Here is a 24,302-nt window from a genome sequence, read left to right as displayed (position 1 = left end):
TTTTGGATTCAATCCTGTTGATTTCTTCTCTGATTTTAATTATTTCTCTTCTCCTACTAGATTTGGGTCTAGTTTGCTGCAAGTTTTCTAGATCCTTGAGGTGAATTGAAAGCTCATCTATTTGGTGCCTTTCCAATTTCTTGATGTAGGCACCTATTGATATAAACTTTCCTCTTAACACTGCTTTTGCTGCGTCCCATAAGTTTTGGTATGTTGTGCTGTTATCCTCATTTACTTCCAGAAAATTTTTGATTTCTCTTTTGATTTCTTCTATGACCCATTGTTCATTCAGGAGCATGTTGTTCAATCTCCATGTGTTTGCAAATGCTCTAGGGATTCCTGAGTTGCTAATTTCCAACTTCATTCCTTTATGGTCTGAGAAGCTGCATGGTATGATTCTAATTCTTTTGAATTTGCTGAGACTTGCTTTATGGCCTAGTATGTGGTCAATCCTAGAGAAGGTTCCATGTACTGCTGAGAAGAATGTAAAATCTTTAGCTGTAGGATTGAAAGTTCTGTATATATCTGTTAGATCCATTTGGGCTATAGTGTCTTTTAAATCTACTGTCTCCTTGTTGATCCTCTGTCCTGTTGATCTGTCTATTTCTGAGAGTGGAGTATTGAAGTCCCCCAGTACTATTGCATTGGGGTCTAAGTCTCCCTTTAAGTCTGTTAACAAATCTTTTAGATAAACAGGTGCCCTGTAGTTAGGTGCATATACGTTGATAATTGTTATATCTTCTTGTTGTGTTGATCCCTTAATCATTATATAGTGTCCCTCTTTGTCACTCTTAACAGTTTTTGTGGTAAAGTTTATGTTGTCCGATATTAAGATGGCTACGCCCGCTCTTTTTTCATTTCTGTTGGCATGGTATATCTTTTTCCAGCCTTTCACTTTCAGTCTGTATGGATCTTTGTTGGAAAGATGCGTTTCTTGTAAGCAGCAAATAGATGGGTTTTGTTCCTTAACCCAATCAGCCAATCGGTGTCTTTTAACTGGACAGTTCAGGCCATTCACGTTCAATGTGACTAATGAAAAGTGGTAACTTTGCCCTGCCATTTGCCAAAGATAAGTTCTAATATATGCTTTGAATTCCCTGTGATCTTTTGCTGTGAGGTTTCCTTCCTTTACCTTCTTTCATATTGATGACCGTGTTTCTGTGTTTCTGTGTGTAACACATCTTTAAGCATCTCTTGCAGGGCTGGACGAGTGGCGACAAATTCTTTCAATTTCTGTTTGCTATGAAAAGTCTTTATTTCACCTTCATTCACAAATGATAGCTTTGCAGGATATAATATTCTGGGCTGGCAGTTGTTCTCTCTTAGTACCTGGGCTATATCTCGCCATTCCCTCCTAGCTTGTAGGGTTTCTGATGAGAAGTCAGCTGTGAGTCTGATTGGAGATCCCCTGAAAGTAATTTGACCTTTCTCTCTTGCACATTTTAGGATCTTTTGTTTCTGTTTCACTGTGGTGAGTTTAATTACCACGTGTCGTGGTGAGGATCTCTTTTGGTCGTGTTTATTAGGGGTTCTGTGAGCTTCCTGTACTAGGATTTCTCTGTCCTTCTCCAACCCTGGGAAATTTTCTGCTAATATCTCACTAAAAAGGCCTTCTAATCCTTTCTCCCTCTCCATGCCTTCAGGAACTCCTAGAACCCGAATGTTGTTTTTTTTAATAGTATCCTGATGATTCCCAACAATATGTTTTAGATTTCTAATTTCCTCTTCTTTTCTTTGGTCTGACTGTATCCTTTCCTGTTCTCTGTCTTCTAAGTCCGATATTCTCTCTTCTGCTTCACCCATTCTGTTTGTAAGGCTCTCTATTGTGTTTTTCATTTGATCTATTGAATTCTTCACTTCATTATGATTTCTCGTCACTATCACAGTTTCCTGTTGTACTAGTTGTTTTGTTTCATTTTGATTCCTCCTTAATATTTCATTTTCACGAGAGAGATTTTCTACCTTGTCCATTAAGGATTTCTGTAGTTCAAGAATTTGTTTTTGAGAACTTCTTAATGTTCTTATCAATTTTTTGAGATCTGCTTCTTGCATTTCTTCTATCTCATCATCTTCATAATCTTGAATTGGGGTGTCTTTCATTTGGGGGCATCATGGTGACTTCCTTGTTTTTATTACCTCGGTTTTTGCGTTTGTTATTTGGCATATTGGAGATATTTGGTTTCTTCACTATGGTGCTTTTTCTTGTTATACTATGACTCTAGATTAAGTGGACTGTCTGTTTTTGATGGAGCCTTAGAGGCTTGAGATGGGTGTGGCCTGAGAGCTCTGTTTGGTGTGCCAAAGGTGACACTCCCAGGTTAGGCATGGTAGATCTCTCTCTCTCTCTCTCTCTCTCTTTTTGATTCAAAAGGGAAGTAATTCCACACAGCTGAACAAAGTTGGAGGTAGTTAGCATCCAAATGATATACCCACAGGAGCCAAAGATCGGAAGCTCTTTCCCAAGGACCACACAGGGAATTTGTTCTGCCCTCAGGGTGGGCTCAGATTCTCCTTCAGTCTCCCACTGGGTTGCCAAAGTTACAGAATTGTAGCGTCTCTGGAGAGTACTCACATGAATTCTGTGAGTTCTCTCCCCCACTGTCTCTTTTTTCACAGTCTCAGTTCAGTAGCACCACAAATTTACTAGGTCCTAATCTCCTGTTAATTCGCCCCACCCAGAGTCATGTTTTTCTGCTAGGCTCAGGGCCGGTGCAGACCTGAGGTCGCTCTGCTTATGACGTATGTCCAAGATGGCGCCTGCTCTTTGTCTTGCTTGCCTTTGAGAGGTGAGCGGAGAGAGTGAAACCCGTGTCCGTATGGGTCACTTTTCTCTCTCTCTCTCTCTCTCTCTCTCTCTTCCAGTTAGCCTGGTGAACTTTCCCCCCGGGGTCGTTCTCTCTAGTCTCCTCTTTCCGCTTGCCTGCCGGTGTCTCGGGCTACTGAAGTTTGGCTCACCTCGCGTTCCAGCGCAGGTGTGTTGAGTCTGCCGCTGGTGTCCCGAACTGTGGGCTCCCACGCTCTCCACGGAGGTCCACTGTGAATCACGCGTTCCGGAAGAGTTTCTTCTGCTGTTTCTTCCCCTACTCTTCATTGAACCTGCAGTATCTCCACTTTTATTAAACTGTCTCTCCCCGGACTATCAGTGTGCTCCCTTCCTATTCCGCCATCTTGCCTCCTCCCTCTCACTTTCTATTATCTTAACAAGCCTGCCTTCAGGAGAAAGTAACCAGCTTCATGTTTTTTGATTGGTTGTTTTTTATATGTTCATGGTTTTTATATGTTCAGTTATTTCCCATAACATGCTGTTGTTTGACGGGTTTCATGCATGTCTATAATTGTTCATTCAAATATGAAGGCTAGCCTCTTCACAAATTCTTTGAAGGATACTTCTAACATCTGTGAACTTGAGACTGGTGTTTTTTATTAATCTTTTCCACACTCCTGTGTGAGATTTTCTGGTTCTTAGTATGAAGAGTGACCTTTACATAAAACTTAGATATTTGGAGTATTTTATTATGAGACTGTCAATCTAGTTAACCATTTTGTTTTAACAATCCTCCTCTACTAAAACTGAAGGGAAGAAACACCTCGTCATTATTGTCAGGTGTTGCTGGAACGTCAAGTGTCGTTAGCACATCGGGGAGTGGGGGAGTTCTCCCTTGCTCCCATCAGCAGAGGAAGCAGCGCTCTCTCCAGCAGGCCTTTGCTCCTGGCACTCTGGCGGGGTTCAGCTGGGTAGGTGGGACACTTGGGACTTTTCCTCTGCACTTTCCATGTGGGTAGGTAGGTTGCTAATAGAGAGTGGTTGCATTGTGACAGCTCCGGCTAACCTGTGCAGATACCCTGGCTAACTGGCAACACAGTCACAGCTGTGGGATCTCCAGCAACCAAACTTCCTTTCTTTGCACCACCCAAACATTATCCCCTTCTGTGTGCCTTCTGTGGGCTACTGAAACACCTCTACTTTCCAAACTTAGAGCCAGCAAATGCTCAGGCATGACTGAAGGGATTTATTAGGAGTAACAAAAGCATTCCCATTGTGCATGGAATTCCAAGTGCTATATTAGGAGCTGTATGACAGGAAACAAGGACAAAGAGCAAACATTTTCATACTATAACACATATATGCTGTATTTTAGTGATATTTTAGGTGACACCATAAAATTAGCTGTGTATTTACACTGTATTTATAATTATTTTTGTCAGATTGTTTTTAATAGTCTTTGAGATAATTATGCATTAAAAGGTTGGTCAGTATATTCTTTTGTGATTATCATTTTCATGTGATAGTATCTTCCCATTCAGGAATGTTTACTATTCATTTTTAAAAATATTGTATATAGATGTAAATTATTTTATTAAAGTATGTGATAACTATCTTTTTCATTAGTCAGCTAACATTCTTAAATAATAACAGGAAGTATTTTATTGGTTTTCTCAAAGTGTATCAGAAAAGGAAAAATAAATAGTTTAAAATCTGTTTTATTAATAATACTGAGGGTTTGGGGGAGAAGTATTTGAGGAGTAGATTAATGAAGAAATAAATCAAATATTTACTTTTTTGTTAACCTTGACACTTTTGTGATGTTTTTTGTAACCTTTTCTGGTTTCCTATTTGATTCTCTTAATTCTCAGTTTATAAAAATTATTGCAGGCCTAATCCCAATCTAGGCTAAGACTGCTCACAAGTATCACAACCTAGGTTTAAGTATCTATAGCAAAATTCTTTTTAAGAGTTCTTTTGACCATTAAAAATTCAGATTTTTGTATCTTAAATCATGATGCATAAAGCAGCCATTTGGTATAGCAATTAAGAAGTCACATGGGATTCCCAACTCTCCTATGTGACTAGTTTCAAGCACCAGTTCCGTTTCTGGTGACAACACCTGTTAATGCCCACCCTGACAGACAGCAGTAGATAGTTGAAATACTTGTGTCCCTGTCTCCCATGTGGGGCAACTGGATTGAGTTTTAGTTTTGGCTTCAGCTTGGCTCAGCCCCAGCTGTTTCAGGCATCTGGGCAGTGAACCAGCAGATGAATAATTCTCTCTCTCTCTCTTTCTCTCTGCCTTCAAATAGAATAAAAAATACATTTAAAAAATTTTAAAAGATCTTGGAGCAGTAACTATAATTAATATTAAAATAAACTATTTACGAACTTTCACATACACACATACACACAAGCACACTCAAACACAAACAAGTCAACCTTGTATAAAATGAAGTGAAATTGTATTTACCTTTTTCTCACCACATACAGAACCATGTTCCACAAAAGTATCATCTGACCTTGATACGTTTCTTAGTGATGCAGTCACACATATTTGGTCATTAATATAAGTATATTGTACGTCATATTCCTTTGATGGTGCTAAAACTGCTTTTGTCCATCTGCAAGCTAGCTTTCCACAAAGGACAAAACTGGCAATTTAAGGAAGCAAATGTTACCTGTTAGTCATGTGTGCATGTACTACATTAGGTAATTAACAATGCAAAACATAATATTCAAAATATACTCAGATCCCAATACCAAAACTTTTCAGAGTGTACAGGATCTCATGAAGTGCAGTTTACTAAGCCTTCATTACATAGTAGGATAATAATCTCACGTTTGCTTTAAGGGAGTCTGAAGCATAACACAGCATATTCCCACGTATTTGGAGAATGTATAATTTTCTAAATACGTACTTATAGTTACATTGTCTTCGACAGCTTCCAAATTTGTCATTGTGAAAATTGAGTTCTTCTTCACACAGATATGTCCCACTCTTGGCAACTGAAAACAAATAAGAAATTCCAATTGTTCATGTTTTAAAAGTCATTAGAAGCTAAAAGTAAGACAGATTAACAGAGCCATGTAAGAGCCAAAATGCCCAAAGTCATGTCCTAAATGTTTTTTGTCATCTACTATCTGGACAAGAAAGAAAAATACAGGTTGAAAGCTACTCTAAATAGGAAAATTTGTAGTAGAGTGCAGAAGTGACTGAGAAATGGGTCATTCGCTCTCTTTTATTCAAATAATCCAGTCTTTTCCCAGCGACCGCCTGAATTTTGACTAGTGTGCTCTTCTGTTTGTCCTATAGGGATTAGATCCATTTAGTATCTTGACTTAGGTCAATTGCTTTAATATGCAATCTTATTTTCAAATATGGATATAAAGATAGCATCATTTTCAAGTTTGGCTATAGGATCATTTATTGTCTTCAGAGTACCTACTATTTAAAAATGAATCCCAGAAAATAGATAAAACTCTTACACTCTCCAAATATCCCTAAACATTGTCTATCTCGATCTCGACATCTTCCTTTAAAGCAGAAGGCAGTCTTATTGTTGCATGGTTCTAAGTCAGCTGATTTCACATCAGGTACACAAAATTCAGATGTTCCATTGCAGAATTCTGGAAAATCACATGGATCTGTGCTTTTCCTGCATAGTTTTCCTCTATTGGCTATCTGTGAGAAAAAGAACAAACATCTGTGAGCGTGTGTGTGTATGTGTGCGTGTGAGTGTGTGTGTGTGTGTGTGTACCCCTCCATCATCAAGGATTGAAACTAATGAATTAATTCTGGGAAAGACAGGTGCACTCTACTTTTTTGAAAAATTGGCACAGTGTGGATTAAAAAATCAAAAAGCTTCAAAATGAACACACACGGAGAGCATTTGTTTGAGAGTTTTCATCAAAAATACAAGGGCACTTCCCCTGTGCCATAAATGCTTAGGAGAAGAATCTTGTTCCTGTTTCCTTCCTTCCTTCCTTCCTTCCTTCCTTCCTTCCTTCCTTCCTTCCTCCCTCCCTTCCTTCCTTCCTTCCTTCCTTCCTTCCTTCCTTCCTTCCTTCCTTTTTGAAGATTATTTACTTATTTATTTGAGAGGTAGAGTTACAGACAGTGAGAGGTAGAGACAGAGAGAGAGGTCTTCTTTCTGTTGGTTCACTCCCCAAATGGCCACAATGGCTGGAGCTGTGCAGATCCGAAGTCAGGAGCCAGGAGCCAGGAGCCTCTTCCCAGTCTCCCATGTGGGTGCAGGGGCCCAAGTACTTGGACTATCTTCTACTGCTTTCCCAGGCCATAAAAGAGAGCTGGATCAGAAGAGGAGCAGCCAGGACTAGAACCAGTGTCCATACAGGGTGCTGGCAGTGAAGGTGGAGGATTAACCTATTGCACCAAGCACCGGCTCCATTGTTCCTATTTTAAACTTGGCTTCACCCAAGTATAAAACTAGATTCATCTTCAGTCCAAGTTTTCTAAGTGCTCATTTGTTTTTCTTTGCTTACACATCTGTCAATATACAACTGACAAACATATAATTAATATGATGGTGTATCAATGTATTTTTTTCTTTTTTTGACTTTTATTTAATAAATATAAATTTCCAAAGTACAACTTTTGGATTAGAGTGGCTTTCCCCCCCCCCATAACCTCCCTCCCACGCACAACCATCCCATCTCCCACTCCCTCTCCCATCCCATTCATATCAAGATTCATTTTCAATTATCTTTATATACAGAAGATCAACTTAGTATATACTAAGTAATGATTTCAACAGTTTGCACCCACACAGAAACACGAAGTATAAAGTACTGTTTGAGTATTAGTTATAGCATTAATTCACATAGTACAACACATTAAGGACAGAGATCCTACATGGGGAGTAAGTACACAGTGACTCCTGCTGTTGATTTAACAATTGACACTCTTATTTATGACATCAGTAATCACCCGAGGCTCTTGTCATGAGCTGCCAAGGCTATGGAAGCCTCTTGAGTTAGCCAGCTCCGATCTTATTTAGACAAGGCCATAGTCAAAGTGGAAGTTCTCTCTTCCTTTCAGAGAAAGGTACCTCCTTCACTGATGGCCTGTTCTTTCCGTTGAGATCTCACAGAGATCTTTCATTTAGGTCATTTTTTTTTTTTTTTTGCCACAGTGTCTCGGCTTTCCATGGGTGAAATACTCTCATGGGCTTTTTAGCCATGTATCAATGTATTTTTTACATTTTTATTGGAGAAGGAAGAAGGCAGAGAAAGACAGACAGTGCCTGTCCTCTGGTTCATTCCTCATATGACACCCACAACCAGGGAGGGTTGGTCTGGCCAGAGTAGGGAAGCAGGAATTCAATCCAGGACCAACACACCCTATGCTTCTTGATAGTATAAAAGCACTATCTGGGTCTGGTGCTGCGGCACAGCGAGTAAAGCCACTGCCTGCAGCACTGGCATCCCATATGGACGTCGGTTGGAGTCCCGGCTGCTCCACTTCTGATCCAGCTCTCTGCCATGGCCTGGGAAAGCAGTAGAAGATGGCCCAAGTCCTTGGTCCCTGTACCCGAGGGGGAGCTCCTGGCTCCTGGCCTGGATCGGCGCAGCTCAGGCTGTTGCAGCCAACTGGATAGTGAACCAGAGGATGGAAGACCTCTCTCTCTCTCTCGCTCTCTCTCTCTCTCTGCCTTTCCTCCCTCTGTGTAACTCTGACTTTAGAATAAATAAATAATTCTTCAAAAAAAAGGCTACCTAACCATTATTGGAGGCTTTTTATTCATTCTTTTTCTTGCTCTTGAGCTTGCCTGCACTTACATCCTGAGTGTGTACATTTCCTTTACTTTAAATATATCCTGCTTCCTAGCATGTCTTCAGGCCTCCGCATTGAATTTGTTCATCTGTGGAGGGAAGAGCATGAATGGTGAGGCCAAGGCAACTTTGGCTGGCTGACAAGGCGTGAGAAGGACAGCTTTCGGTCCTCTTGGTGGTTTTAGGATTGTTGGGAATTGCACTCTGCATAAGAAAGCTGGAGCTTCCTGGTGGTCCTGCTAATGATTGCTGTATTTTTAATTTTAGGGAAGAGCATTTAGTTTCAAAATCCCCAAAATGTCCATCGCTTTGTAGAATTTTAATCAAGCAGAGTGTTAGTGTAGGAGAAGGGGTTGATGCTTTATGCAAGGTTGAGCTGCTTGTGGAAAAGAATTAAAAGGCAACAGGCTCATTGGTATATACTTCCCACTAGAACAAAGATAAATGTTATTAAAGCTTTAATTCAATATGTGCTACAAATACAGCAATGGTTAGGATGTCAAAACTGTGAAATAGATCTCAGTGAACCTTAAATAAGTACAATAAAGAAATCAAAGAATTACAGAAAGAACTGCGGAGAGGGGATATATTTAGAAAAGGGCCTTCTTTGAACTTGGGCCTTCTAGTAATGATTAGATTAGGAAGGTACTATTTGGGGCTGGTGCTGTGGTCTAGCGGGTAAAGCTTCCGCCTGAAGTGCCAGCATCCCATGTGGGCGCCGGTTCTAGCCCAGACTGTTTTTCTTTCGATCCAGCTCTCTGCTATGGCCTGGGAAAGCAGTAGAAGATGGGCCAAGCCCCTGGGCACCTGCACCCATGTGGAGACCAGGAAGAGGTTCCAGGGTCCTGGCTTCAGATTGGCACAGCTCCAGCTGTTGCAGCCAACTGGAGAGTGAACTAACAGATGGAAGACCTCTCTCTTTCTCTTTCTGCCTCTCCTTCTCTCTCTGTGTAACTCCGACTTTCAAAAAAAATAGATAAATCTTTTTTTAAAAAAGAAAGGTGCTATTCTAGCTTGTCTAACCAATTTCTGCACAGCTTGACAGCACTCAAGGCCTTGGCTTCTGTGGGCAGCCCATTGTCTCACACCTGTTTCCCATGCTCTGACTATGCCCTTGAAAATCAAAGAAATTGTAACTAGTAAAGGCAAGATAAAATACAAGCTCAGTGGTTCTAAGAAAATGGACCTCAGACCTGTTATTGTAAGAAGAAATAATCATTATGTGACATGATATAAAGTCTGGCGCTCGAGAGCCAGAGCCATGCCATTTGCCTTGCTGTGAGTGCTCATTTCTTCCTGTGCTGACACCTCTCACACCTTTAGAAACCCCTGGACTGGCTGGAGCTGGACTCCGGCACCTCCACATTGAATTTGTTCATCTTTGGATTGAAAAGCATGGAATAAGCCCAGTTAGGATTCCCATTGCCCGCAGCGTATGTGGTGAGCCAGCCAGGAGGGAGGAACATGAAATGGAAACCCATGCAAAACATTGGTGAGTTTTGCCCAATTCTCACCCCTCTTGTGCCTTAAGGATCTTGGTTTCTTTCTGACATTTTCCCCTTCCATTCTGACCTCCCATAGACTTACTCCTCCTAACTCATCCATGTATATGCCCTCCAACTATTGTTGGATGTGGAAAGTGCAAGAGCTGGCATCATGCATATCATATGCCTTTGGATCCTTCCTGAAGAAGCTTTATAAGGCTGGTTGCAATTTTCTCCCAAGACACTCAGTGACCTGAGGGTCTCCTGTTTTCCTACTGTAATATGGCCATAGACTTTTAAGCTTGCCTATTTTCCTTTCACCTATGCGTTTTAAGCTCCCATCCTTTTTGCTCCTTTGGAATGATTTGCACCACTGCATATTTTGTCATCGCAACAACCAGGTGTTTGATTTGCATGCAGTTAGCATCTGCCTATGTCTGACAAATAGATTTTGTCATCCTATGACCCCTGAGCACCCCTGCTGTCTCTTTGGAAAATCAGTTGGTATTTGGCTCCCTGCACACTCACACATACACAAAATACCTACACAAAACCGACATCTCCCTATTTATTTTGGTGTGGTATTCTTCTGTTATCTTCCATGGCAAAGTATAGAATGAGGGGTCTGGAGGTGGTCCTGGGACATAGTGTTTGGATACTCTAAGGAATATTTTATTCAGTACTTTAAAGAATGGTACTGAAGTGCAGATGCAGTTGAAAGAGCCAATTATAATCTGGCTATGCTTTGGCAAGAGGCTTCAGAACCATGAATCAAGCATCCTCCAATTATGATTAAGGAACAGAAACCTCCAAGGGGGAAATGATATGGGCAGGCACATAATGTTAGCAAAAGAAGCTTAGATTTGAGAATACCAGCTGACCTGCCACGTTATAGCCTCAGTCAACCGAAGCAGCCATGCAACCTGTCATGGGCCAGCTTTTCCTGATCAGCAGTGGTACAGCTCTGGCCAGAACTTGCAGCAGTCTCAGGCAGACCCTACATGACAGCCTGGTCTGCACCATCAAAACTCCCTTTCCATGCAGCACCTGAACCTCCCTTTCTGTGCACTACCAACCCACCAAGCTGCCCATCTCCTTGCACAATATTGAAAACTTAGAACCAGCATCAGGTGGAAGTATCCAATAACGCCACAGGACATGTCTTTGCCATAAACTTGGAGATAATAATAAAATTATCCTGCAGCCACTTCTACTCCATTATGCACCTGGCATCATGACACTTCTTATCTTTGCAAAAATAGACACAAAAACAGGTGATATTCAAGCACCAACCCAAACTCTACCCTCTTTTGAATATTCAACTAAACCCCATGCCATACAGAAAACATTATGCTTCCCAATAGTGTAGAAGGATGGCCTGAACCTTGTTGAGGGGGTGTTTGTTCATCCTCTTTCTCTCTCTTGACTTTCTCAGCAGTTGTTGCTTGAGAGTGCACTTCTCCTTTGCTTTTAAATAAATCTTACTTCAAGCACATCTTTATACCTCCACCCTGAATTCTTTCACATGTGGAGGGAAGAGTCTGGAACAAGACTCACTGGGGGTTCCACTGCCCACAAAACTAGAGTGGGTAAGCATTGAAGAATGCCTGGACAATGGCTGTGAAGCCACAGCAAAATACTCTTCAGCAGCAGGTGAGGAGACTGGAGGCCAACATTCTGATTGTCCTGGTTTTCCTGAAGCAGCTGCACAGAGGCTTGCAACTTCTGACTGGATCACTTTCCTCTGTTGCTGTGGATTCATTCTGAGAGGAGGAACACGATGGGGGCAAGAGGCAGAGTCACCACACAGACACTGGTAGTCAGGTGAAAGCGGGCCAGAGGTGAGCAGCTCTCAGACTCATTTATTTCAGTTGGTACAGCAGCTTATATAGCCAAGGCAGCCAATCTGGTCAAGGGGTGGTTTATGCCCTAACCAATCACAGCTTGTTGCTAGGCAGGCTCCATTGCCGGTTGGGTTCCAAAGCCATTCCTGAGTAACTGACCCTCACTTGCCAGTGGCCATCTTGGCATGGCCTTCTCATTCAACCACATCCCTCAATCAAGCCCCTCATCATAGAACACACCAGAAATTTTTCATCTTTACCTCCACAAAAAGTGATATCAGCAGTATGACAATCTCCAAACTTCATACCAAAGCTTATTTCAAGAAGTAGTAGGAGCCCAGACACCAAGAAGACAAGACAATCAACAAGGAGGAAGAGATACATGATATGACACAGCAAATCATGGTTGACTAGAAAGCTGTGGACTCACAAAATTTTTTTTACCAAAAATCAAAGGTATTTCTCCAATTTTTGAGCTATGTGTAATATGTTTTTTCTCGAACAAATGGAATTCATCCTTATAAATTGATGTTTTAAATGCCTTACCAAGAAGCTAATTAAGAAACTGATACTGGGGCTGGTGCTGTATGTTAAGCTACCTTCTGCAGTACCAGAATCCCATGTGTGTGCTATTTTGAGTCCCAGTTTCTCCACTTCTGATCCAGCTCCCTGTTGGTATGCCTAGGAGTGCAGAAGAAGACATCCCAAGTGCTTTGGCCCCTGAACCCACATGGGAGACCCAGAAGAAGCTCCTGGCTTCTGCTTGGCCCAGCCTAGGCTGTTGTGGCCACCTGAGGAGTGAACCAGCAGATGGAAGATCAATCTCTCTCTGTTCCTGTCTGTTTCTCTCTTCCTCTGCCTCTCTGAAATATTTTTTTAAAAGAAACTGATACTTATTTCTTAAGAAGAAAACAGTTTCAAGCTACACTTTGATATTTGTGTGCTACATATTACCATTATTCATTGATTCCTTTTCTTCCATTTTCAAAAAATGAATTTTTTATAAATATTTGTTTTCATCAGAACATTGCACATCAAATTGTGTAGGGTGATTCATTTAGGATTTTGTGATTTTGTTCTAAGATGTTCAATCATGATGAGTTACATTAAGATATAAAGAAGATGAATTCATAGGACCAAAATAATCTGGAATTAGTGGTGTATTGAAGAGCTGAATGAGTCTTCAGGGGAGAGTGAAAATTTTTATTGAAAAAATGGAGCTAAGAGAAAGGTTGAAATATACCAAAAAACATCTTTGAAATAGTGAAATCAGTTGAGCATGAAATATTAGTTATCAGAAGACTAGGCTATTGACTTGAAAACACACACACATATAAAACATATATTTAATATATAAATCCATAGAAAAATAACAAATGTCCTCCAAAAAACATACTGCGCAGACTAGTTAAAGGCATGAAATATTTTTTTTTAAACTTTTATTTAATGAATATAAATTTCCAAAGTATGACTTATGGATTACAATGGCTTCCCCCCATACCGTCCTTCCCACCCACAACCCTCCCCTTTCCCACTCCCTCTCCCCTTCCATTCACATCAAGATTCATTTTCGATTATCTTAATATACAGAAGATCAGCTTAGTATACATTAAGTATGGATTTCAACAGTTTGCTCCCACACAGAAACATAAAGTGAAAAATAATAGATGATTTTTTTTAAATGATGATGAAATCAGAGCAGACCTATTGTCATGTTTAATCCCAGTGAGAGTCAAGTTGGGAATTGATAATTTCTTTTTTTTTTTTTTTACAGAGGATCAGTTTAGTATGCATTAAGTAAGGATTTCAACAGTTTGCACCCCCATAGAAACACAAAGTGAAATATATTGTTTGAGTACTCGTTATAGCATTAAATCTCAATGTACAGCACATTAAGGATAGAGATCCTACAGGAGGAGTAAGTGCACAGTGACTCCTGTTGTTGACTTAACAAATTGACACTCCTGTCTATGGCATCAGTAATCTCCCTATGCTCCAGTCATGAGTTTACAAGCCTAGGGAAGCCCTCTGAGTTCTCCGACTCTTATCTTGTTTAGACAAGGTCATAGTCAAAGTGGAGGTTCTCTCCTCCCTTCAGAGAAAGGTACCTCCTTCTTTGATGACCTGTTCTTTCCACTGGGATCTCACTCGCAGAGATCTTTTGCCAGAGTGTCTTGGCTTTCCATAAAGGCATGAAATATTAACATGCCATTAAGAACCAGACTATAAAAGCATATCAAAGTGAAAATGAATTAAAACCATGGAAATACTATTTTAAAAAGGTAAACACAACTATATTAGAACACAGTAAATTTCATGAAAGAAAATAATGTGATATTTTGAAAGCTTACCAGGCAAGTTTTTGCGTCACAGCATGGTCCAGTGCCACACTCGGAAAATCCAATCAGAGTACAATCCACAGGATTACAGCATTTTTTGTGACTGCATGACTAAACGCAAATATATTCAAGATAAATACAGAAACTTTGATTCCCAAAATGATTCTACTGAGTCTGTACCACATGTCACATGATGTTTTGGTCAAGGGCAGATTGCATGTACCATGGTACTTTCAAAAACTTGTAGTGGAGGTGAAAAATTCCTATCCCCTAGTGATGTGGCCATCTTCACTGTAGTGCAACATTATACTCAAGTGACCGTGCAATGCTGGTGTGAACAAACTACTATGCTGTCAGTTATGGAAAATGGGGCACACACAACTGGCTACAGTACATAACATTGGATAATAGCACTGCAAACCACCATGCTACCAGCCTAATGTGTATTCAGCACACTGTACTTCTGTCATTGTATTGGAGTGTCCTCCTTCTACCTGTAAGAAAGAAGAGAACTGTAAGGCAGCCTCAGCAGGTGTTTCAGGAGCTGTCCAGAATAAAACACTAACACAGGAGATGACAGCTCCACGAGTTATTGGCCCTAGTGAAGTGCCCCTGAAGGCAAAAGTGGAGGTGGAAGGTGGTGTTATTGAGGATGCTGACCTGGCGTAGGCTTGGGGAATATGTGTGTTTTCTCTTAATTTCCAACACAATATTCTAAAGCAAAAATAAAAATTAACAATAGATAAAAGTTTATTGACTAAAGACATAAAGCAATTATTTTGCATAGTTTATAGTATGTGCTTAAGAAATTTCATTACAAAAGAGGCAAGAGTTTAAAAAATGTTACGAGCTCATGAAGTAATCACAATAGGCTGAGGCTAAATTATTAATGGAGAAATATGTTTATCAAATTTCATGTGTCCTGGGCCTTCCCCTGCACTCACTGCTCCCTCACTGACCCACTCAGAACAACATCCAGGTCACAATCATGATAACTGTTCTATTGAGGGTACCATTTCTTACCCTTGTGTCATATTTTAACTGTGCTGCTTCTATGTTTAGATATATCCACATGCGCAAATTCGTATCATTGTTTTCAGTTGCTAGCAGTTTTCAGTAGAGTAACACTACTACACATACTTGGTGCCTAGAAGCAGCAGGTTTTTATCTAACTGTGTATAGCCTAGGTGTATAGTATCCAGCAATAAAATTGCCTAACAAGTTGTCCCCAGAGGGATTCCAACATGGGGAAATAGAGAGTGGCCACTACGCTAGGCTGGGCATAGCTAAACACAGAAACACAGATAGTCATCATTGTGAACAAGTGAACAAATGTAAACACAGAAAATTTCCCAGTAAAACTACAAAGCAAATAAAAAATAAACAATAGGAATATTTATGGAAAAATGGCAGGGTCAAGTTGTTACTCATCAATAGTAACTTTGAATTTGAATGGCCTAAACTCTCCAGTTAAAAGACACAGGCTGGGGGACCAGCACTGTGGCATTTGAGTACCAGGTGCCCCACTTCTGATCCAGCTCTCTGCTATGGCCTGAGATGGCAGGAGAGGATGTCCCAAGTCCTTGGGGCCCTGCACCAGCCTAGGGGACCTGGAAGAAGCTCCTGGATCTTTGGATTAGCCCCACTCTGGCTGTTGTGGCCTTTTGGGGAGTGAACCAGAGGATGGAAGATCTCATTCACCTTCTCTGCCTCTGCCTTTCTATAACTCTGCCTTTCAAATAAATAAATCAAGCTTAAAAAAAGATACAGGCTGGCCGAAAGGATTACAAAAAAAAAAAAAAAAAAAAACAAACAACCCTGGGGCCGGCTCTGTGGCGTAGCAGGTAAAGCTGCCGCCTGCAGTGCTGGCATCCCATATGGGTGCCAGTTTGAGTTCCAGCTGCTCCACTTCCAATCCAGCTCTCTGCTATGGCCTGGGAAAGCAGTAGAAGATGGCCCAAGCCATTGGGCCCCTGCACCCATGTGGGAGACCTGGAAGAAGCTCCTGGATCCTGGCTCCAGATCATTGCAGCTTCAGCCATTGCAGCCAATCGGAGAGTGAACCAGCAGATGGAAGACCTCTCTCTCTATGTCTCTCCTTCTCTCTCTGTGTAATTCTGACCTTCAAATAAATAAGTAAATCTTAAAAAAAAAGAAACAAAGCAAGACCCATCTATTTGCTGCCTACAAGAAACACATCTCACCAACAACAATATAGGCCAACTTAAAGTGAAAGAATTGAAAAAGATATTCCACACTAATGGAAATAAAATAAAATGGAAATAAAATAAGGGACTAATCCTAATATCAGACTAAATAGACTTTAATATAAAAACTGTTAAAAGAGACACAGAAGGGCACTATGTAATGATTAAGGGATCAATTCAACAGGAAGATGTGACTATAATCAATGTTTGTGCACCCAATTACAGGGCACCTGGGTATTTAAAAGAAATGTTAATGTATCTAAAGGGAGACATAAACTCCAATACAATAGTAATGGGGGACTTCAACACCCTACTTTCACCAACTGACAGATCAACTAGACAAAAAAAACCAACAAAGAAACAACAGAACTAACCAACACTATGGAGCAAATGGATCTAAATAATATCTACAGAATCCTTCATCCCGCAGTTGCAGAATGCACATTCTTTTCATTGGTGCATGAAATTTTCTCTAGGATAGACTATATGCTAGGACATAAAGCAAGTCTCAGCAAATTAAAAAATAAATAAAATCATACCATGCGTCTTCTCTGACCACAATAGAATGAAGCTAGAAATCAACAACTCAAGAATCTCTAGAGCATATGCAAACACATGGAAACTGACCAACATGCTCCTTAATGAACACTGGATCATAGAAGAACTCAAAAGAGAAATAAAAAAATTTCTGGAAATGAATCAAGATGATCATACATCATATAAAAACTTATGGGATACAGAAAAAGCAATATTAAGAGGGAAGTTTATAGCAATTGATGCCTACATGAAGAAATTGGAAAGGTACAAATGAACAATTGGTGCATCTCAAGGACCTAGAAAAACAACAAACCAAAACCAAAATTAGTAGGAGGAAAGAAATAATTAAAATTGGGAAAGTAATAAGAAAAATTGAAACTAAAAAAAAATAAAAAAGATCAATGAAATGCAGAGATTTTTTTTTGACAAACTAAACAAAATTGATACAGCATTGGCCCAACTTACCAACAAAAAAGAGGGAGATGACACAAACAAACAAAATCAGAGATGAAAAAGGAAATGTAACAAGAGATACCACAGAAATTAAAAGAATCATCAGGAATTACTACAAAGAGCTGTATGCCAATATATTGGGAAACCTAAAAGAATGGATAGATTCCTGGATACAGACAATCTATTAAAATTGAGTCATGAAGGCATAGAAAATCTAAACAGACCAATAGCCAAGATAGAGATTGAATCAGCAATAAAGACCCAACAAAGAAAAGCCCAGGATCAGATGGCTTCACTGCTTAATTCTACCAGACACTTAAAAAAGATTTAATTCCAATTCTTCTCAAGCTATTCAAAACCATTGAGAGGGTGGGAATCCTCCCAAACTCCTACTATGAAGCTTGCATCACCTTAATTCATAAAACAGAAAAAAAAAAACAACCAAAGGGAGCGATAGGCCAGTATCCTTGATTAACATATATGCAAAAATCCTCAACAAAATATTAGCTAATTAAATCCAACAACACATCAGAAAGATAAATTCACTTGCACCAAGTGGGATTTATCAAGGATATGCAGGGAAGAAGCTCCAGGCTCCTGGCTTTGGCACAGTACAGCCTCTGCCAATGTGGCCATTTGGGGAATGAACCAGCAGATGGAAGATCTCTCTCTCTCTCTCTCTCTCTCTCTCTCTCTCTCTCTCTCTCTATCTATCTCTCTTCCCAACCGCCCCCCCCAATCTGTAACTCTGCCTTTCACATTAATAAAAAAATGAGCTTAAAAGACATTAATGCATTATGCCAACCTGTTTGTTGTAGGGGTAGGGATGTGTGTGTTATATTTACTTATTTGAAAGGCAGATTGACAGTGAGCAGGAAGGAGAGACAGAGATATCTTCTATAAACAGGTTCACTCTCCAGAAGCAGCGTCAATGGCTGTGACTGTTCCAGGCTCCCTTTGGATTCTCATGTGAGTGGAAAGGACCCAAGACCTTGATACTTGAGCCATCTTCTGCTGCTTTCCTACATGACTTAGCAGGGAACTGGGATTGGAAGTGGATCAGCCAAGACTGGAACTGGCTTTGTCACACAATGGATGCCAGCATCGCAAGTGACAGCTTAACCTCTTCCCGGGTCCTCAAAGTATAGTTTCACCAGATAAAACAAGGTCTTTGCGACCCAACTGTCAATAGCCAAGCTCTCCATGAAACCTCAGATGGAAGCAGTTCCCGCAAGCTGGCACTGCTGTCCACCTTGAGAAGCCACCTCCTGCTGGAATCCTGTCAACTCCAGTTCCCAATGATACCTTTTTACAGCACGAAGTAGCCAGAGTAGTCATTGCCCAGTTCCCCTAACAGAAGTTGAGGTCCATTTTTGTTGAGGGGGGAATGTGAGGAGTCAAATGGGTTACTAAGCAGTCTGGAAATGGAGGGTAGAAAATGTTCCCCCCCAAAAAGTTACCTTTAGCAAGATCAAAAGTGTCCATCATCCTTCCTCAGGAATCTCCAAATTTACCATGAGAATAGCGAGGGAGTGGGGGATCCCATCCTCCCAAGCTCACAGTTTATTGTGAAAACAAGTTCTCCATCCCACCACTCTGGATGGTTTTTTGTTTCATCATGAGCAAGCCAGATAGGATAAAGGATTGTAAATCAAGTCTTTTGATGGGTTTTTTCCTTGCCTTCTAACTAAATGTCAATCAAAATAGTGCTTGAAAACTCTACCACCGAACTCTTCTGGTTTTTTCCTCTCTTGGAAGCCCCCTTCCATGCTGCTCTGGCTGGAGGTCTTTCACTCTAATAAATCTTGCTTTATAAATCTCAAAAAAATATTAATGATCACTATAGGGAATGTACAAATAACTACAAGGAGAAAGAACAGGATGCTTAATAGATGAAACAAATAAACATATATTTCACAGCAAACTTATGGGACCAGTATGGCTAGTATACATAGATATATAATTTTTCTAGTAAATAAGGAAATTCCAATTGAAACCACAATTAGTTAACACTTTATACTCAAAATTGGCAAACATCAAAAATTGGCAATACCATATGCCGAATAGGGTTTTAAAAAGACAGGATTTATTATACAGAAAAAAAAAAAGAAAATATAAATTAGCACAAACATCTTTTAATCTAAATTTTTGATTTCTCAGGCATCATTCATCTAATCAATGACCTGGAAATTCCATAACTAGATATATAGCCAAATGACTCTTATGTACATCAGAAGTTTTATACAAGACATGAACTCTTAAGAAAACAGAGAGAAAAAAATGTATTTATAAACTTTCTGAGTTTTCATAAACCAAAAATTCTTGTAAGTCTATATCCCCAATCATAATATATTATTAAATAGAGAAGTGAATTAATATTTATATTAATATGAACATTTTAAGTAATAAAGAAAATTTATCTCACAAAATTAGGCTTTATTACAATTTTGTGAAATTCAACACTAATAAAACTTGTGATAAATTAATGAAAAATGTATAATAATAATAATAAACCTAACATTTGGGTACTATTTACTTCTCAGACAGAAGTTTAGGATCAGAGTAAGAAACAGATGGACACGCACATGTAATTGTTTAGTCGTGTTATATCGTCATCACAATGACAGTGAGCCAAAGATTGTGATTAACCCAATTCTGTTGAAGCAAATAAAAGTAAATAACCACAGATACAAAATAATGAAAACTAGTAGATGAGAAAATGAATATCAGGAAACATCTAACAGCTTATTAGGGAGACTGTACAAGCCATTTTGGAGGGAATTGTGAGATGTAATAGGTGATGATCATATCATTGATTCTACTCTGGTTCATTGTACTCAAAAGTCAAGATGAAAATCTGTTTCTGCAATCCATACCACAGATCCCCAGGAAATGAACTCTTCAAATGCTTCAAATTGAGGATAAGTCCATTATCACCTGCCCCATATACCGCCCCCCCCGACAGACATAGTTAAGAAAATACATAGAATGTTAATGACTCCCCTTTAACATCACATCCATCTTTGAAAGATTATAACAGAAAAAACAAACAAATCTTTGGATAACCTGATAAAGTTTGTGACTAACCTCTCCAACGCCACAATCGCACTGCTCTGATCCTTCCAGAATTCCATTGCCGCAAGTTCCAGATTTTCCTTGGAAAACCACTGTTGGAACTTCTTTATACTGAAGACATTCAAATTTAGGCAGTGACACTGATTGTTTAAATTCCTCCATGCTGCAGCTGCTAAAGAACTTTATACCACTGGATAGTCTGAAATTAAGTTAGATGCCTCAGATAAATGGAGCAAGAAACCTGTACTGCAGTAACACTCTCCCATAAAGTGCACTGAATTCCGAAATACTTCACTGCAAGAACAGTCAAAAGACAATGGGAGGGTGCTTTTAAATCCATAGGTCACAAGCAAATGCAATATGTTCATTTATGCTGTAATTTGTTATAAGAAACATCTGGAAAGTAAAGAACGTTAAAAGCAAAAAACTCTTAGTGCTTGGTGCAAAATGGGCTCTCTTTGAGTATATCCTATTATTGCCAACATCATTATTACTATATGAAGCCCAAATGACTGTTAAGAAAATGGAACATAATAGTAAATACAAGTGGAAAAGGTTAAGAAATAAAACTAATTATGGCTAATTATGTCAGTATAAAATTAGAATCCCTTGCTCCTTGGTATTGCCACTTTACAGCAATAGGATCCAGCTGAGAATAAGCCCATGCATTTAGTTCTATGACTCTCCGGTGTACTGACCTAAGTGCTTTGTTTCAACTTTCTTAACTGACAGAAGTTTTCTAACTGCTTAACCATTGCTTTGTAGAATGTCCTCCTATTTGTGTTTTTGAAATGTGTCCTGAAAGACTGAGGTTAGGAATCCTGGCAACAATGTCATAAGGATTATCCCTCCAATGTTTCACTGGGACTGAAAAAGTTGCTCAATATTTCAATTTATTTATAGTATTTAAAACAGTGACTTTGATACAGTTGTGTCTATTAGTCTTCATTACTGTCTTTCACCATAGCAACATATACTTTTTAATAATGTTTGACAAAGATAGTCTTTGTTAGTTTTTTAAAATTTTTATACAGTAAGCCACATCTCCACCTGAGTTTCCCAAGTGGCTGGGAGAAACTGAAGTAATTGAGTCATTATCTGCTGCCTCGCAGGATCTGTTAGCAGGAAGTTTGTTTGCGAGTGGAATACCCAGGACTTGAGCCAGCACTCTTATATGACATGCTGGTATCCTAAGAGGAAGCTCACCATCTAGAAATTTTAGAATGTCAGTGTTTGTCAAAACTACATACCAACAATATTAAAAATCACATCTATTTTTATATTTTTTGTCAATTAGTCATTCATAATTTCTTTCAATGAAATAGAACCAATGATAATGTAACATCTAAATATTTCCTGTGTGGTTACAAGATAATAATTAAGTCCATTTAAACTTTAAGCCATTTCCTCTCAATGGTTTAACTTGTTGCACTGCAGCTCCCATTCACCAGTATTATTTTTCATGTTGAAATTATCTCAGATTTCAATTCAAATTGAATTTGACAATCCTTGCAGCACAACACCAGATGCCTGAAGTTTTATTATTTTTTTCTAATTTCCTAGATTTATCTCTGCGTTGTAAAAGTGTTTGGAGAAATTAAAATACTACATTGATGTATTTACCATCTGACTTCAATCACTCCTTTTTTTTTTAAAGATTTATTTATTCGACAGGTAGACTTACATAGAGAGAAAGGGGGAGAAAGAGAAAGATCTAGATCTCCCTCCACTGGTTTACCCCCCAAGTGGCAACAATGGCCATGATCCTGCCAGGCTGAAGCAAGAAGCCAGACACTCCACCCAGGTCTCCCATGTGGATGCCAGGGGCCCAAGCATTTGGGCAATCTTCTGCTGTTTTCTCAGGCTCATTAACTAGGAGCTGGAATAGAAGTGGAGCAGCTTAGTACCGGAATATCTATAAATATGAGATGCTTGTGTTGAAGGTGGCAGCTTAACCCACTGAGCCACAATGCTGGCCCCTCTCCCATACTCTTAAAGCACATTTTGGGGGCCAGCACTGTGGCACAATGGATAAAGCCACTGCCTGAAGCACCAGAATCCCATGTGGGCACCGGTTCAGGTCCTGGCTGTTCCACTTCCGATCCAGCTCTCTGCTGTGGCCTGGGAAAGCAGTAGAAGATGGCCCAAGTGCTTGGATCCCTGCACCTGCGTGGGAAGAAGCTCCTTGCTCCTGGCTTCGGATTGACTCGGCTTTGGCTCACACACTCTCGCTCTCTCTCTCTCTCTCTCTCTCTCTCTCCTCTGTAACTCTACCTCTCAATAAATAAATAAAATCTTTTTTAAAACCCCACACAGTTGGCTCTAAAGAAGACTCCACATCACTACCTTGGTTTTTGTTTTTTTTTTTTTCTTTTCCCAGCAGATGTCGCTGCTGTCGCCTCAGTTATTCAGACTGTACAGGCACATTCTGTTGCAGTGAGTTAGACCACTAACTGCAATGCTGACCTCCTATATCAGAGTGCCAGTAGGAGTCCCTGCGGCTACATTCCGGATCCAGGTTCCTGCTAATGCCCCTGGAAGGCAGCAGCAGATGATTCAAATATGTGGGCTCCAGCCACCCATGTGGGAGACCAGGATTCTGTTTCTGATTGCTGATTCAGACTGGCCCAAGTTGCAGTCATTTGAGGAATGAACCATGGGATGTAAGATCTCTGTCGCTTGCTCTCATTCACTTTGTCACTCTGCTTTTCATATAAATAAATCTTTAAGATTTATTTAAGATTATATACGCTCATGTTTTTTTTTTATTATTATTATTATTAGTTATATGAAAGGCAGATTTACAGAAAGAGAGAGAGAGAGAGAGAGAGAATGAATCTTACATCCTCTAGTTCACTCTTCAAATGGCTGCAACAGCCAGGGCTGGGGAGGCCTACACCAGGAGCCAGGAGCTTCAGCTGAGAGTTCCACATGGGTGGCAGGGGCCCAAACACAGGGGCCATTTCTGTTGCTTTTCAGCTGGACTTTTAGTGGGGAGCTGGATTAGAAGTGGAACAGCTGGGTCTGAAACTGGTGCCCATGTAGGATGCCGGCATAGCAAGTGGCCACTTCACCTACTAAGCTACAATGCTGGCCCTACTATGTTCAAGTTTTTAATTCTCATCAATCCATTTTGGATCTCTTGTTCTCTGAGAACTGGACCTACATAACCATGTACTTAACAATTCCAACTTATTTTGTCCAGATTTAATCTATACAAACTATACTATACAACTTTCCTGTTTCATAAAATTTTATGTTTTATGATACTTGCTATTAATATGTCCAAAATTCCATAAAAGACATTTGGGCATCTCCTTTGTATGTCAATCTTAATACTATAGGTTAATATGAAAGCTATCATCTCTCAGATAGTATATTCAGTTCCCTCTGATTCATTTTGCATTAACTTACAAGAAAAAATTTTATTGTCCACACTTCATAGGTTGATTAAAAGAGTTTCTGTTTTATTTTTCTTAATAGACCTGCATCATGAATGCAGAAGCAGACTCTCTTCTATATTTCATATATTGTGTCCTGGTCTTCTCCCTCTGATTCATGTTTCTTTAGCCTTGTGCTATTTCACTTTCTTTGCCCTATGCCTAAAACGCCATTCTTTACAGTTCCAACCACTTCTAGTTTTTTGCTCCACTCACCCACAAATCTCCATACTCCAAGTCTGTTGGTTTTCTACATTTCATTATCCCAGGAGCTCTTCAGTGCTTATCCTGAATGGTTTTTCCAATACCTTCAAGAAGACTCCAGTAAGCTCCCACAGGTCTGAGTCAACACCCACTTCC

At 39.8% G+C, this 24,302-nt stretch overlaps 1 protein-coding gene across 1 annotated transcript in view; it reads right to left on the bottom strand.

The window, feature by feature from the left end:
* Positions 1-24,302, bottom strand: part of LOC100358989 (A disintegrin and metallopeptidase domain 3) — a 102,276-nt gene that overhangs the window by 39,348 nt on the left and 38,626 nt on the right. The window contains exons 12-16 of the mRNA XM_017350395.3: positions 20,515-20,701; positions 14,243-14,341; positions 6,257-6,452; positions 5,689-5,776; positions 5,241-5,421 (exon numbers count right to left, since the gene is read on the bottom strand). Coding sequence (XP_017205884.1) covers positions 5,241-5,421; positions 5,689-5,776; positions 6,257-6,452; positions 14,243-14,341; positions 20,515-20,701 — 751 coding nt within the window. The remainder of the gene's footprint in view (positions 1-5,240; positions 5,422-5,688; positions 5,777-6,256; positions 6,453-14,242; positions 14,342-20,514; positions 20,702-24,302) is intronic.

Source organism: Oryctolagus cuniculus, chromosome 2, assembly GCF_964237555.1.
Source record: "Oryctolagus cuniculus chromosome 2, mOryCun1.1, whole genome shotgun sequence".
NCBI lineage: Eukaryota > Metazoa > Chordata > Mammalia > Lagomorpha > Leporidae > Oryctolagus > Oryctolagus cuniculus.
Note: the sequence above shows the minus strand (reverse complement) of the source record. Positions and strands in the feature narration are given on the sequence as shown.